Source organism: Peromyscus californicus, unplaced genomic scaffold (assembly GCF_007827085.1).
Source record: "Peromyscus californicus insignis strain IS unplaced genomic scaffold, ASM782708v3 Scaffold_21__1_contigs__length_65335640, whole genome shotgun sequence".
In the NCBI taxonomy this organism is placed as follows: Eukaryota; Metazoa; Chordata; class Mammalia; order Rodentia; family Cricetidae; genus Peromyscus; species Peromyscus californicus.
Window position 1 is genome coordinate 57550933 of NW_026294514.1, and position 17036 is coordinate 57567968.

Sequence of the window (17036 nt, forward strand, 5' to 3'; positions counted from 1 at the left end):
ATCGAATTCCCCAGGTCGGCCTTCCCGGGTGATTTGATTGAAATTAGAAAGCCATTAGCTAAGCGAGGGGTGGGGGAATGTTAAACTTCTGGAAGGAGATGAAAGTAGAGGAACCAGGTTCAGTTCCCATCTGTAACTCCAATTCCAGGGGATCTGATGTCCTCTTTTGACCCTTACAGCCACTGGACATGCACATGGTGCACTTATATACATGCAGACAAAACACTCATACACATTTAAATTTTTTTTTAAAAGGAGTAGAATGACAGTAACAAACAGTTCATCACCACTGGGTATCTGGAAGTTACTGTGATACCTGATCTTTGAAACCCAGGAAGGGAACAAGTGCTCCAAAGAGCTAGATACACACGCCCCAAACCAAAGGTATGGCTGTTTGTTGTTGTTTATTTTGAAATAGGGTTTATCTGTTTAACAGCCCTGGCTGTCCTGGAACTCACTTTGTAAACCAGTCTGGCCTGGAACTCAGAGATGCGCCTGCCTCCGCCTCCTGTGCTGGGATTAATGGTGTGTGCCATCACCTCACACTCACTCTGAAACCCCTCCAACCACGTCAGCGCCTCAGAACTGAACACCTGTCTGCTTAGCTGAGTGCTAAGGAGGTGCACGTGCTGGCAGCATCCCAGAGCAGTCCCTATAAAACTATACTAGATGCGTCTCGCCCTTCCTCTCAGATGGTCATCCTCATCCTGGATGACCTGGACCATCCTGGGCAGGTCTTCCCTTCACTGCCTATCCTTAACATTCAATCGGTCACCACACAACAGTGATGTTTTCACACTGTACCCAGTCTCTGTGCCAGTTTGACATTCTTGTATGTCTTGATGTTACATCAGACATTACAAGGGCACACATCATAGCCCCTTTTCATCATGTGCAAAGGGCTTGCATATGGTAACCATCCCTCAGGCTCCAGACTCCTCCAGTTTGGTGGTGTCCCACACGTTGAACAGTAGTGGGCTGTTGTTGTGCACCTAGAGACCTAAGAGTATCTACAAACTTTTAGAACTCCCTGCTCAGCCAGGGCTTCTTCACCATCCCTGGGGGCTGTCAGCAGGACCAGTGGCTTCCCCTGTTCTACAGTTGGTAGGAAAGTGCTGGGATGCTCAGTGCCACAAGGGGTGCCACAGCAGCTGAGACTTTTTCCCAGGAAGGGTCAGAGGCTAGTGCTGTGCTTGCCTACAAGGATGAGCTTGAACTGGATCTGTGGCTCTCCCTGTCTCGCTGATCTTACAGGAGAGTGTGGGTGAGGTAAGTGCACCCCACAAAGGCTGAGGAGGTGGGACAGAGCAGTTAGGATGGCTAATGGGGGGATTACCTCTCCACTCCCAGAGCCATGGACACAGGATGGCTTTCCACTTATTTAGAGCTGTCTTTCAGCAATGCTTTGTAGTCCTCAGGACACAAGACTTGTGCATCTGTTGATTATTTTTGTGCTGCTAGCAATGCACGTACCAAGAAAGCCCTAGTGTTCATCAAATTGACCACTACTCTGTTCTACTCTTTAACATTGCTATGGAAGTTATTATTTCACTTATTTGTAGTGTACATGACAGCTTGGTGCTTTGTATATTGGCCAGTCATGTGTCTTGTAACACAGGGAAAGCATCACTGTCCTTACTGAACCGATTCAAACCAACAAGAGCCTTGCACATGTACTCATCAAGGGAATGACCAGAATTGTTAAGGAATGGCACATTCCTTTGGGAAGGAAAGCTTCAAAGAGCATTCACACGTTCTGCCCTCTCTGGTGGCTGTAAAAGTGAGCTGCATGATTCTAATGATATTGTAGTGTTTCAACTGGTCTAAATTAGAGATGCCACACCTCTGTTCTCACTGAGGTCTGTGAAATCTTCAGGTTTGCCAAAGCCTTTGCCTTTTCTTTTCTTTTGCCAGTTTTGTTACGTTCATGGAGAGTGGTCTCAGAAAGTCTTTGCCCATGAATAATGTTGAGCATTCTTTCAGGTGCTTATTGGCATCTCCTTATCTGCTAAAATGCCTACTTAGCTGGACGTGGTAGCAAGCAACTGTAGTTGTAGTCACATCTATTCTGGCTGTCACTTAGTGTATCTCCCCCCCCCCCCCCCCCGCCCCCAGCTGAGGACTGAACCCAGGGCCTTGCTAGGCAAGCACTCTACCACTGATCTAAATCCCCAACCCCTTAGTGAATCTTCTTATGTGGCTGCTATGGGTATTATAATACACACATGTGAATGAAGTCTGCTAGTACCAACATTAAAAACATTTATTTCTTTAATTATGTGTATTGTGCATAGGTGTGGATACATGAGTACAGTTGTCGATGTATTCCAGAGAAGGGCTTTGCATCCCCTGAAGCTGGAGTTACAGGTGTTTGTGAGTCACCCACAAGTGCTAGGAACTGAACTTGGGTCTTCCAGAAGAGCAGTTCATGTTCTTAGCTGCTGAGCCAGCTCTCTCTATTTCCCTAGCACCAACATTTTACCATTTTTGATGGAGTAAAGAAATCTTTTCTAAATTTCGTTTCCTTTGCCTTTGGGGGGGGGGCACAGAAGGTGGGAGTCCTAGAGATGAATCCCAGGGCCTCACACATCCTAGGTTGAGTGCTGCATCCCCAGCCCCTTCCTCCCTTTTTTAATTCTCAAGTATTCACATTTGTCTTCTCCTACTCCTCCTGTTCCCCCACCCACCTGACTTTCAGTATCTCTATGCTTGGGTACCAAATGGGTAATTTCTACTTAACCACCATCTATGACTTCTAAAGACTCCCTGTTTTTCAAGAACTTTGGTCTTACTTAATTCTTGAGTCTCATTATGTAGCCCTGGCTAGTCTTAGACTTGTAGAGATCCACCTGCCTGTCTCCTGAGTGCTGGGATGAAAGGCGTGCCCCACTGCACCTGTATTGAAGGTTCTAGTCAACCTTTACAAATAAGTTAGTAATTCTTTGTTTTATATCTGAAGAATCAAGCTGGCTTTGCACTTTGTTTCTAGAAACAAGGTTTTGCTGAATATACACTTTGCTATGCGTTCCTTTGAGCATTTAATATCATGCATCTTCCTTCTGGCCTGTATGGTTTCTGAAGAGACCAGCTGTCACTCAAGTTGGTGTCCCCTATAGGCAATGCCCATTTTCTCTCAGGCTCTATGATATTGTTACAAGCTTATGGGAGCCAGGGAATGGAATGTGGCAGTTTGGAAGTAGCTGGCCCCCATAAGCTCATAGGGAGTGGCACTATTAGGAAGTGTGGCTTTGTTGGAGTAGGTATGGCCTTGTTGGAGGAAATGTGTCACTGTGGGGGCGGGCTTTAGGTTTCCTATGCTCAGGATACCGCAGTTTGTCAGGTGACTTCCTGTTACCTGCAAAATGTAGGACTCTCAGCTACTCCAGCATGTCTGCCTGCATGGCATAATGTCCCCTGTCGTGATAATGGACTGAACCTCTGAAACTGTAAGCAAGCCACCTCAATTAAATGTTTTCTTTATAAAAGTTGCCATGGTCATGGTATCTCTTCACAGTAATAAAAACCTTAACTATTACAGATGGCTTTTGAGGTTTTTGGACATATGTTGTCTTAGGAGACTGGGATCTTAAACTTGGGTTTCAGCTCAGCACACAGGTGCCGTGGTAGTGCTGGAGTTGGCTCTGGCCAGTCTCAGGCTGGCTGCCTGCTTTGTCTCTTCCAGGAGAGGAACTTTAGGTCTGCATGATGGGAAGCAAGTGCTATGCCTGGCTGGGAAGTCACTCTGGAGGGCTCCTCTCCATCCCTCTCCAGCAGTGCCTGAGTTTGTTTGAGACTGCTGTTTAAGATAGTAGTAAATTTCTTTTTTTTTTTTGAGACAGGGTTTCTCTGTGTAGTTTTGGTGCCTGTCCTGGATCTCGCTCTGTAGACCAGGCTGGCCTTGAACTCACAGAGATCTGGCTGGCTCTGCCTCCCGAGTGCTGGGATTAAAGACGTGTGCCACCAACACCTGGCATAGTAGTAAATTTCTTTTACAGGACAGTTTTGCAGCCAGCCTGGTGCCTTGTGACGCCGGCAGGCTTGGTGGCTTGTTGTGGCATGGTGTAGATGTTAGTTTTTTTAAATTACGCTGTTGGAGCACTTGCTTGCATGTGTACCATGGCACGCTTGCCAGCCAGATGATACCCTCCTCCCAAGAGGTCATCAGGCTTGGCATGTGCCTTCATCTGCTCAGCCATCTTGTCAACATTCCTTTAGATTCACTTCCCCATTGCTGAGTAAGTTAGTGGCCACTAACTTCTGCTCAGTGTGCTCAATGGCAAGGCTTTTCTACTCCACGAGCTCATGAAAACATGGCCTTTTCCTGGGCCTGTGTGAGCTCCAGGGGCATAGTCTCTGCTCTTCCCGGCTAGTTCTTTCCCAGCTTCGGTGATCTCAGGGACAGATGAGATGGAAACGGCTTAGGCCAAATGGCCCTCTGGGTGGGCTGGGCTTGTCCTCTAGTCTGTCCAGTGTGGGCTCTGCTCTGAGTCCCACAACCTAAGACTCAGTTCCCCTGCAAGCAGAGAAGCTATGGTTGCCATGAGTCAGGACCTGTTGAGTCTCACTTTGGGGTACTGTCACACTGGCTGGCAATTTGTGTGTCATGGCCAGGTATACGCTTGGCTTGGCCAAGCGGTCCATCCAGTTGGTTTCTCCAGCTACTGAGCTGGCATCCTGTCTTCTCTGCAACCTTCATCCTGAGGGCCTGATTTGTCTCCACGTCACTGACCCCACCCTTCCCATGTGGGCATCATTATGGCTTGCTTCCTCCACTCTTTCACTTTAGCCTAGTTTACCCGGACATTTGTGGTCTGAATCAACGTTATTTGCTGGGGGTTTAAATGTTTTCAGTCCTACACTTGACTTCTAGTCACACTGATGGGTAACTCTGAGCCTCTGGGATGAGATTTCCTGTTGTTCTGTTCCTAGACTCCTCACTCAGGCCAAGCAAACTGCACAGACCAGACTAGCTCCCTGGTTTGGTGGCCTATCCTCTCAGTCACTGCCTGGCTAGCCAGGGAACCCAGCTTCTGGACAGTTCCTGGGGCAACCGCCTCTGGCAGACACTCCATATTCTCTACTTTGCTCAAAAGTGAAGAGCCAATATAACCTGCCCAAGTGATTGCAAAAGGCAAAGATCTGGAGGCTCCAGGGGCTCCCCTGCTCCTAGAGAGACAGGAACACACACAACGTCAAGTGGCATTCCCACCCTGATGCCTGGAAAGATGGAGGTCCTCACAAGTGTCTAACTTCGTGGCATGTGAGAGCAGCAAGAGCACTTAAGAACATGTGAATTGAATCTGAACAGAGCCCCAAGAGGAAAGCGGAGACTTGACTAATAGAGGAGGTGTCATCTCAGGACACGAAGGTTCCATTTGGAGGCCAGGGTCCTCAGTGGCTGTTCCCTGTAAGGCTGGCACAGTGGACAGAAGCCCAATTACAATGGACTCTGCATGCCAGGTATAGGGGTCTTATTTTGAAGGCCAGTGGAAGCTTTGGGGTAGCCAAAAGTGTTTTAGAACCTTTCCTACAGGAGGTGAAAAGAATGTGGGAAGACTGTTCCTGTACCCAATGTTTTGCCATGGCCTGGGCATCAGGCTTGTTCTTTCAGTCTACCAACACATCACCATAACCAGTCTGGCATGCCCACACTGAGGGCAATGGAACCCATGGAATTATTGGACCTTGGCCTATGTTCCTGGTCCATCTAGAACGCCTTACCAGTCCTTCCTGGAACATGGCTAGTGTGAGGCAAAGTTTCTGGAAAGGGAACAAGGCTTTTCACCACAGTTCTGCCCAACATGGACCCTCAATTCCCATAGTTTGGGAAGAAAGGGCATGGGTTTATTAGAACTGGGGTTTTCTCTCTAAAGAGAAATGTTTGCGAACACAAATGGCTGACTTGATACCACATCTGCCAACATCATGAGCTGCATGTGAGGAGTGGCTAGGAGCGCAACCAAGATGGAAAGAGGGATTAAAAACCCAGTGGAGGGCTGGAGAGATGGCTCAGAGGTTAAGAGCACCAACTGCTCTTCCAGAGGTCCTGAGTTCAATTCCCAGTAACCACATGGTGGCTCACAACCATCTGTAATGAGATCTGGCGCCCTCTTCTGTGTACATAATAAATAAATAAATAGCATCCTAGGACAAGCTTCTAGGAATTTAAAAAAAAAAAAAAAAAACCCAGTGGAAACTGCAGCAGCACACGGCCAAGCCTGGACCTGCTGGAGCCCACTGCTCAGCGGTGCAGCATCAAGAGACCTGCCGTCAGGCCCAATCCTGAAGATCAAGGCACCTCACCTCCTCTCTTTCTGTACAGGTACCTGCCTGGCAAGTCTGAGGCTGTAAGAGGCCCTGTTCACAACAGTCTTGCAGCACCCACAGGGCAGGCACTGCTGTTCCCAATGGTCTCGACAAGCTAAAAACCTAGGGGAGTTTTTGTAAAAACTCTAGCTCAGGAAATTTGAAAATGAGAGCAATGAGTCCAAAGCTGAGATTTGAGAGGATTCAAGTCTTTATGCCACTCAACATGTACAAACATATTCTTAACAGAGGCCTCCACCACGTGCTTTCAAACCGTAATTCTTTCAAGAAGCACAGACAGGCAGTGTGGCCTCCTGCATGAGCCCCTGTGCTGCCCAGTGTTTGATACAGGGCATGGGAGGAGGGGGTCACAGGCTCTCCTTGGCAAAGTCGTCTTTGGTAAAAGTATTCCTAGCCATGTTACCACACTAAGCACATTTAGAACAGTGGAACTGTGGCAATCTGGATCTCTAAATGGGATATGTGTAAGTAGGTGAAGGGGCAGTCACCTCGAGACAGACAATGAGGAAGTGCCTACTAGAGACTGCGGCTGCTGGCTTATAGCCTTCTATTGTTTTAAACCGTAACTTTCTTAATGTGTGTGAGCATGCGCCATAACACAGGTGGAGATCAGAGGACAACTCTGTGGAGTGAACTTTTACATGGGTTCCGAGGATGAAACTAAGGTCACCAGGCATGTGCACAAGCACCTTTACCACTGAACTGTCTTGCCAGCCCATTAGTGGTATTTCTACAATAAAAAATTCTGCTGGGCCGGCGGCGGTGGTGCACACCTTTAATCCCAGCATTCGGGAGGCAGAGCCAGGCGGATCTCTGTGAGTTTGAGAGCAGCCTGGTCTACAAAGCGAATTCCAGGACAGGCACCAAAATTACACAGGAAAACCCTGTCTCGCAAAACCAAAAAAAGAAAAGAAAAAAAAATTCGCTGGGTTGTCAGCAAAAACCCTGATGTCAGGCTGGAGAGACGGCTCAGGGGTTAAGAGCACAGATGGCCGCTCTTCCAGAGGTCCTGCGTTCAATTCCCAGCAAACCCATGGTGGCTCACAACCATCTACAATGTGATCTGATTCCTTCTTCTGGCAAGCAGGAGTCCATGCAGACAGAGCACTCATAATACTTAGAATACATAAATAAATCTAAACAAATACCAACAAACCCCACCCTGCTGTCCACAGGAACTGCAGTGATTTTGGAGTTCAACTAAAGGTTAACCAGAACATAACCCATCAGATTTCACAGGGGAGGAAATACAAGGTGTGGCTTTAGGTCGCTCTGAGAGCTTTCATGGCAGTGCATTTACAGAAGCAAGGAGTCAGGGTACAACAGTGGTGCTCCCTGGGAAGAAGGTCCACAGAGCTTCTCTACAGCATTGACTGCTCTTGCAAGAGCATACCTTGCTGACTGTTCAGCAGCAACTACACGGTGTCTGTAAGGTTCTCAGTGCTTGAATATGGTGAAAAAGGAGGACACCCACCACTGAAGACCCTGCACCTTGGGATCTGCTCACACACTCCCTAAACAGTGGGTAAAAAACCAAGATGAGCTGGGTGTTGTGACATCCCATCCCAGAACTTAGGAGACTGAGGCAGAAGGTCAGCCTGGACCACACAAAACAAACAGAAAGCAGAGCAAACGAATGGGCAAGAGCAGGACTGGGAGAAAGAGCACAGCAGTGTACAGCCAAGACCTGGACTCGCCTAATGATATCCCTGCTCCAGCTCCTAGAAAGACTGCAAAAGGAAGTGACCTGTTGGGGTGGGGTGTCCTGAGAGGCCCACCCACAGTGTGAGAACATACAAGTGACACCCAAGTCTGAGCAGCAGGCTCCAGAGCAGAGCCAAGACCCAGGAGGCAAAGGTTGACAGCCACAGTGTATTCAGGCTGCCCAAGAGCTTCCCTTTCCCAGGCCAGACCACTCCTACCAGTTTCCATAGCAGGCTGACCCAGCCTCTTCACAAGCTTGGGGATCACACTTCTCGGCAGAACTAAACTTACCAGCTTGGTTGAGGTCACAAGGACTAGTTAGAATGTTACTATGGCCAGGGTGGGGAGATGAAGAAGCTGGCAGTGTGGGGCAGGTCAGGCACAGTACTGCTCACTGTGAGAGGTGAGGCGGAGGGTCTGTGGGCCGGGGAGAGAACTCTTTCTAAGGGAGTCCCACTAACAGAATGAGACAGTATGGGCTGTCTGACAGGAAAGGTCCTGTCACAGGGACCTGCCTCTAATGAAATGCTACTGTGTAATGCCCTGAGGTAGCACCATTGTCAGCACAGCTTGAGCCGGGCGGCCTGGTCTCCCACGCTGAGCACACACGTGCTCTTCCACTGAAGCATCTTGTGAGGAAGTCCTATCTTGGATGCCAGCACTGTCCGTCAGGCACCTTGATCAGCTGGGCACCAAGAGTGCCTGGCTGCCGAGTACCCAGTGACACTAACAGCGGCACAGGATAAAGTCTCCAGGCTCCTGGGCAAGTCCTGGATCACTGGGGTCCCACCATTCACTCTGTCGGCCCCATTCTTCCTGCCCTGTTCATCCAGGTATGTGGCCTTCCAGATGATGCCACCCCTTGTGGCTAACTGGTCCACTTCCTGCTACCAAGTGGGAAGCAAGCCTTGCAAAGACCTTGCAAAGCACACTAAACCCCGAGGATGACAAGCAGGAAGACTGGCCGTTAAGTGTGAATGCTAGGCAGGCAGTGAATAAAACCAGACATGCATTTATTTTGCATTAGATTGCACTGGTTTAAATGTCTAAAGCTAGACTAAATCCACCAGTCTCTCTACAGGGCTGACCCTGAAGTGCTCTACTCTGACTGAGTATGGTATCTGCTGCTGCTGCCTAGCCTATTCGGGCTTGGAACCACTGGTAAGTCAGAAGACAGTCACAGTGCAGTCTTGGCAGCACCAGAGACTGAGCTGATTCCCCAGGCATTTCCTCTTGCTGGACAGCAAAGACAGAGCTCGGTTAAGGAAGCCCCGGCTCACGCTATGACAACTGCAGAATCAGCCACCACCCTTGCTTAGGAAGCCCAGGCTGCTGTGTCTGGGTAGCATGTGAGAGACGCCTTCCTGCCTTTGGTTTTGATCATTCAGGTCTAGGTTCTAAGTCTCCAAAACATCCTTGCCACATGTGGACAGCAGGAAGAGCCTGATTCCTGCTGCATCTGGAGAAACTGAGTAATGTGCCTTTCATGGTCTCTCTGTATTTCTCTTCAAGAGTTGCTTGACCCAGTATCTTTGTGTCTGCTCTATACAATGAAAATACAAACTAAATGAGAATAGAAAAAATAATTAAAGCATCAAATTGTACAAATTACAAATCTGTTCCAAAATATACTTACATTAAATAAAATACGCATTTCAGTAAGATCTACAGTGAATGACTATGCATTCTGGGAAGCTTCACATCTAGGCAGGGCCAACATTCGTGGAAGAAGCTAAGAGAATGTGCATCCAATCACAGTTTATAGCGGGTTTCTTATTGCCAATCTGCCAGTCACACCGAACGTGTCATTACATCACTTGTGCAGGACACCGATTTTGTTGGGGGAAGGGAAGCAAGCGCTATCCTCAGTGGTAAGTTCATTACAACTTCGGAGGAATCCCACAGCCTAGACAGTAGAGTTTCAGTAAACATGTTAAGGGAAGCAGACAACGCTCTCGAGGCCCAGACACACTTTCTTGCTGTATTGTGTAGTCAGGAGGATGGTCTTCTTCAGGACAACATGGTCGCAAGACTGGGACAATCCCAAGGGGCTGACAGGGAGTATGAGGATGGGGAGGTGGGCTACCTCGAGCTGTTTCACATCAGAGACAACTGTGACAGAGTCCTCAGACCTGTAATCTCTCCTCTTATCATCTGGCATAGCGTTTGATGTATTCATCCACTTTGTCCCGAAAATCCTCCTGTGGGGGAGAGGTTACAGCAGAGAACAGTAAGAGAGCTAAGGGACACTTCGGGAACACGGCAAATCTCCCCAAAGTGAAGGACCCTGTGGAGAAGCCTGGCCTCATGTCTCCAATGATGCCAGCTCTCCATGATCCTAGTGCAAACTGTGCAGGGGAGGGTGTGGCGGGGAGGGGCACAGCAGAGGCCAGGTGAGAGGAAATCCTGAGAGCAACTCACCCCACACCCTCAGCTGTGCCAACAGGACCATCAGGTCTGGGAAAGCATGTTCGTGGTCCCAATGCCAACAGGACCATCAGGTCTGGGAAAGCATGTTCATGGTCCCAATGCCAACAGGACCATCAGGTCTGGGAAAACATGTTCGTGGTCCCAATGCCAACAGGACCATCAGGTCTGGGAAAGCATGTTCGTGGTCCCAATGCCAACAGGACCATCAGGTCTGGGAAAGCATGTTCATGGTCCCAATGCCAACAGGACCATCAGGTCTGGGAAAACATGTTCGTGGTCCCAATGCCAACAGGACCATCAGGTCTGGGAAAGCATGTTCGCAGTCCCAATGCCAACACTCTTCTGCAGTAGTATGAGCTATACAGCTACTCTTTTGCTGGGAGGCCCTGCTGGTGGTCAGAGGTTGTAGTCTAACGTGGTCTGGCAGCTCTCTGAGCTGGCACCATGGACAACTACTTCCTACTGGCAGAAGGTGCCCTGTTCTCTACCTGACCTTATCTGGAGACTATCTCTAGGCCCAGATGCCTGACTTATCTCTAGTGTGACCCCCGGACGGATGCAGTTCCCTGCTCATAGGTCAATTAGACCTTGTGCTAGGAGCATCACACTAGGACCATGCTTCTGATAGGAGCATGCTGTTTAATGCAAATTAGGGGACTCCCGGCTACTATCTCCAATCCTATATGTGCCCTACACTCTGGACTACAGGTGCGCTGATTCACTGAAGTCACCTCCCAGAGGTCTATCTCTGTCATACTCACAGGCTGGACAAGGCTCTCTCTGCTGGCCACTTCTGCCTCCTTTGCCCCCATGGCCCAGTAACCAATGGACCATGGGGGAGGAGGGGACCCACTCTTTGACAGACCTTTGCTTCTAGATCCATCTTCCCAGAGTAACTTCCCAGGGCCTTGCTGTCCACTAAAATGTGCTTACCTTCACAGTCCCACCCTCCCTACACCCACCATACCTGGAGGAAAGGCAAGTGGGCCACAGAGCTTACCATTCTCTTATGTCAAGAAACAATGGCCCCTGGGGCTCCTCAGATGACAAAACACAGCAAAGACCCAATGACTCACTCACTCAGGTCAGTCTGCGTGGGTAAGCCTTCTGACATCTGGGCCACTGCCACAGGTTTTCCCTAGTCTGTTCTCTCAAGGTTCGGAGTCAAATCCCACGGCCCCGAAGCTCCCTGTCAGCTTCCTCTAACAACTCAGCTCTAGGCCACTGCTGTCCCCACTGCACAGCTATAAGCTTTGTCCTGAGCACGGAGGGTTCCCCTGCTTGTTCCCCACAGCACTGAGCAGGATAAGGGCAAAGGCTTGGCACATGCTGAGGGGCTGCTGAGCTCTCTTCAAAGCGTGCCTACCTACAACTGCCTCTCCGCAATGGGCCCACGCTGACCAGCTGTGTCACGCCCCCCTGCTACATCTGGACTGGCAAAGTGACTCTTTCAAGGCCAGGTATGTTCTCAGTTGGAACACTATGAGAAGGTCAGGGACTTAGTTCCAGTCAAGTGGTGATCTGACTCTAGGTGACTGCTGCCGCCTCTCCACATCTGTGCTGTGCAGAAGTTCCCATACTGGCCGTTCACTCAAGATTTGGGAAGGGTCGTGCAGAAACTCCAAAATGTCTTCAAGATCACTTCTAGTTTTCCAGAGCTGAGCAATATTGGAGCTCACCAGGAATCATCACAGAGGCTTAGAATGTGAAACGGAGTTCATCCTAACCACGCCCGTCCTTAACTCTTGGCCCCTTCTGTTCTGTTCACTTTGGGGCAAATCCAGTGCCAGGCCCACAGGAGGCTTCCTACTGTAGTTCCTGCTGCCTCTAACTTCCTCTTTCATTTGTAAGAACACAAGACTTTAGAATGAAGACCATGGATGCTGGAGCCTGAGACTGTAGCCCCACTGACAAAGTAGGTATAACTAGTTGGAGGCGGTAATAAAGTGAGGATACACAATAAACAGCCACACTGGTCATCAAAGGATCAGAGAGCCTTCCTAGCCAGGCATGGCAACATGTGTCTATGGTCTCAACTAGTTTGGAAGTGGAGGCATGTGGATATTTTCAGCTCAGGACTTAAGGCCATCCTGGCAAGACCTCATTTCAAATAAAAGGAGATGGGGGTTTAGGAATGTTTTGTTTGGCTAGAATGCACAGATTCAGCCCCTAGCACTGCAAAATGAATTCAGTCAGGTATGGCGGTGCATGCCTTTAGTCCCAGCACTCAGGAGGCAGAGGCAGTGGATCTGTGAGTGTGAGGGCAGCTTGGTCTACAGAGAGTTCTGGGCCAGCCAGGGCTACATAGCAAGACCCTACCTCAAGCAATTAAATAAATTAAAAACAGGGTGAGCCTTAAGAGGCTGCTTGAGGATGGACAACTCAAGCTACCTCAGCCCAGGTCACACTAGAAGCTTCTGTACATTCCTGCTCAGGATACACAGGACTGTTTCTGGTCCTCTGTAGGAATCCTTTGTGCAGTCATTCCAGGAACCTTTCCCTAACAGTGCTCTGTCCCTTGTCTTCCCTGAGGTTTCGATGCTCCCATTCATGAACCCATACATTGACCCACTATGCGGTGATGGCAACTCTATCAGCTTGGTACACATATGCAGGCTCCTTCCTTCTTAGGGGCCCGGGTATTTGATTAATAGGCTTTTTTATGAGAAGCACCTCACACCCATCTGAAGGAGTTAAGACAAACAGTGTCTGATGTACAAAACAAAGCTCAGTCTTTACACACGCAAACAACTAGCCACAGAGCCAGGCCCTCAGCAGGCACAACAGAAAGAGAATTGAAAATATAATCTCTGAGAACAGCTCAAAAAGAAAAGCAAACTATTCAGAGGTCCAAAGCAAGCACACTGCCACCCGTGATCTACCAAGACGCTTAGAAAGCTGAGGGCAGCAGCGGCCTTCCCAGGCAGTGTGCAGTGAAGCACACCAACCTATACAGGCGTGGACTTGTGCCCTGTTGAGCCTCAAAGATAAACAACCAGCCCACTATCCAAATTAAGCACACACAGCATCTTTGATCCATCCAGCCATCTGGCTACAGGACTGAACCAAATACCAGCATATTTAAGGATGTGTTTACTGACTTGCTGCTTACAGCAGGGAAACATCCTGTGGGGAAAAAGAGCCCAGGAAGGAGTTTATGATCTGATCAGAGAAAAAAAAAAATAATGAAGATTAAGTGTAATTGACAAGAGTCCATTATTTTGGGTAAAGGCAAACACACAAGATCTCAGCAAAGCGTGTGGAAAGAGGCAAGTGGCCTGATGTGACCCATCTTTCCTTCTGCATCCCTCACCATTGTGGTAGGGTTTTGTTGTTTTGTTTTGCAAGTGCTCTACCACAAAGTTATACCCCAGCCCTACCTCACTGCTAATGACGTAGAGAGCCTGTCCTATTACTCATACTGATATTTATTACAATTTTACCTGTAATAGAAGCCACTTTCACTATGAGCAATCCGCACATTTACTGTGACATAAATAAACTGCTTTAAGTGGCTGCCCCACATCCGCCACTTAAGTTCTCACTTACCCAGCTGAGACTCTTTTGACCTTATGTGTCTACCTAGAAGCAGCCCGTTTGCCAGCTCACCTTGTCTCGTAAATGATGTTCTGCAGCCTCAATATTCAGTGGATCATCAAAATTCAAAAGATCCTGAAAAAGAGAACAACTCAAAATGAGGGTGGTGAAGAATCTGCTTTCCCACTGTAGCAACCCTTCAGTCTACAAAGAGCCTCAGGGAGTCAGTGACTGGCACAGCAGCCTAGAGAGCGTTCCAAGCACTCCCAGTCCCTCACTACAGAGTGTTGAGCAGGGGGTGCTTTTCAAACTAGTGAACGACAGCTGAGTAAAAGTCAAGGGTATGCCTACATACGACTATCCCCACTCTGGGGAAACTGGAGAAGATACCAATCCCATTAATTTGATGTTATCTAATAACTGGTAAAGGACCACTGTTCTCTTTAAAAGACCTTTTTTTTTTTTAAATTTTATGTGTATGAGTGTTTTGCCTGCATGTATGAAGGTGAAGTGTGTGTGTGTGTGTGTGTGTACTTGTGGAGGCCAGAGGAAGGCACTGGATTCCCTGGAACTAGTTATAGAAAGTTGTGAGCTGCTGTGAGGGTGCTAGAAAAAGAACCTGGGTCTTCTGGAAGAGCAGCCAGTGTTTTTAACCGATGAATCACCTCTCTAGCCTTGAACAATCATTCTTACAATGAGGTTCTTCAAACAGAAAGGTCTATTCTTTGTGTGTGAACACACACATGCAGGTTCTTTCTTAGCCTAATTATTGAGTTCCAGGTCCCAGAGAAACTATCTGAAAAAAGCAAGGTGGAAGGCTCCTAAGAAGTAACACCTGAGATTGACCCCTGACCTCTAGACATACCTATTCCCCACATGTACCCCACATGAAGTGTTTGTAACCCCAGAGCCTTGGCCTAATTAAAAATCTCCCTAGCAGTGGGGTTTTTTCACTGCCTTAAAAGGATTTATTTATCTTTATGTGTTCGGGTGTTTGCCTGTATCTGTGTCTGTGCACTGCATGTGTGTCTGGTGTCCACAGAGGCCAAAAGAGGGTGTTGAATCCCATTATGTCACCGAAGAAGCCAAGGCCCACATCAAAATGATTGAGCACAGTGGAAAAAACATCCGAGTGGTGGAATCCAGGTCTGACCTTTGGGTGTTTTCAGAGAGAGACAAGGAGAACCTGAAATGTCTGCAAATGCTGGCTTCCCTGTAGGTGTGTGCTGCCCAGAAACACCACAACCCTGGGCAGGGCCTCACACGTTAGTGGAAGTTCTACTGTTTTTCCTTTTGTTGATGATTAAAATCAAGCATGCTATGCCACAGATGACAGGAGGAGAGCAAATATGCTTTAGAAGGCAGAAAATCTCCAAATATGTCACCCTAAGGCCCCCTAAGTTCCTGCGTCAGTCACAGTGCAAAATCTGGTCATCAAATGGAAAGGAGGATAGCTTCTAAGACCCTGTGCTTTTTAAGCTAGTGTTTCAAACCAGCAGCCAGAAAACCAAGAAAAGGGACGAGTGACTAATAATATACTTACAGTAAATAAAGAGTTTAATCCCCAAACAACATCCTGAAAGAAGAAAGAACAATTCTCAGGCTCCTATCCACTAAGTCTTTTAAATATGTAACCAAGAAATATGCACCATAGCGCTTTTCCCAAGACAGAAAACAGGAACCCTTTCTTCAAGTCTAACCTCTGACCACCTTTGAACCTGCCTTCCATGTTAAGACAGATGCAGGGACCATGAGCCATGGGCCACGTGTGCAGCCATGCCCCATCTCCTGTTACACAGACTGGACTTCTGGAATTCCCTTCAAAACAAAGCCTGCTGCTTTGTAACATTGCTGCCTCTTGGGGTTCGGTGATAAATAACTCCACTACATCTTCTTAATCTTCTCTAGTTACTTCAAGAATTAGGGGAGACTTGCACTTCTAAGATCACTAATTCCCACTACAATAGCACTAAAAAACACTGTTTATCTGTGTTCACAGACCTGATCTTCAGATGGGAACCATGGCGATCACAGACTCCTTCTCTACCTGATTCTTCAACTCCAAAGTCTTGTTCTTTTAAGCTGATTCTCAGATATTGATTCCCATAGTATCTGCTAGCAATAATTTTTTTTTTTTTATATTTACTATTCCCTGCTTTCTCCCACCTATCGGTTTTGGCACATCTGACCTTCTGGTATGAGTTGGCTAGTGACTGGCACTGGAGGTGAAGATAAGCATTAAGCCTGAAAAAAGGGGCTAGACATCTGAGCTGACAGCAGGCTACTGCCCCAAGCAGTAGAGATGCTGCAGAGGAAATGGCAGCCATCCCAGAGACTTGCAGAAGGAACAGATGTCCTGAGGAGGGCTGGAGGAGACCTCTTTCTGGGTAATGGGACAATCCTAAGGACAGGACATGGGGAAAGGCTGGGTGGTCCATGTGTCAGGCAACAGTTTAGGAGGAACAGGGTATAACTGTATTAAGTCTACACACTCTGACATGGGATCAGGGTCAAATTTTTTCCCTGTCCTTTTCTCCCTTGTGGAGCCTATTCAGTAATAATCTACCCGTCACTTCACAATCCTTCTGACTCAGGAAGTAACCTACACACTTCGTAGCTCTTCCAGATACCCAGAAAGGCTTAAGATAGCCCTATTGAATGAACAAGACCACTAGGCTTTCTCTTGTGGTTTGACTCTTGAATACCTCAGGGCTGGTCAACAAGGACTCTGATCCGGTTACAACTGGCTAAGCAATACTTGGTGGAGCAGACCCAGAAGGTGTGTGGTTGGGAGAGCGGGGAACAAGGGTGCAATTCTTCCAGGAGGCTGGCTGCCTGAGCACTAGAAGGAAGGAATGCTACCTCTCACCTTCAACGTCCTAGTGGGCGCCCAGCCAGTGCCATCAATTGAATGCTCTCTTAGTAAGCTGCAAGACAGAGAAACACAAGTTAATGAGGAGCTGTAGCTATTCACCGTAAAGGAACGAACTGCACCTATGCAGCCTGTCTCCTCTTGGTTGGTCAGTCTTCGGTCTACT

The 17036-nt window shown here is 48.1% G+C and overlaps 1 protein-coding gene across 6 annotated transcripts in view; it reads right to left on the minus strand.

The window, feature by feature from the left end:
* Window positions 1-6494: 6494 nt before the first annotated feature.
* The window catches only part of Ube2f (ubiquitin conjugating enzyme E2 F (putative)), a 49551-nt gene continuing 39009 nt past the window's right edge, over window positions 6495-17036 (minus strand). For all 6 annotated transcript variants that reach the window (XM_052750418.1, XM_052750416.1, XM_052750417.1 and 3 more), the window contains 4 exons: window positions 16868-16925; window positions 15542-15574; window positions 14071-14133; window positions 6495-10232 (listed from right to left, as the gene is read on the minus strand). In XM_052750418.1, the coding sequence (XP_052606378.1) occupies window positions 10182-10232; window positions 14071-14133; window positions 15542-15574; window positions 16868-16925 (205 nt within the window). In that variant the 3' untranslated portion in view covers window positions 6495-10181. The remainder of the gene's footprint in view (window positions 10233-14070; window positions 14134-15541; window positions 15575-16867; window positions 16926-17036) is intronic.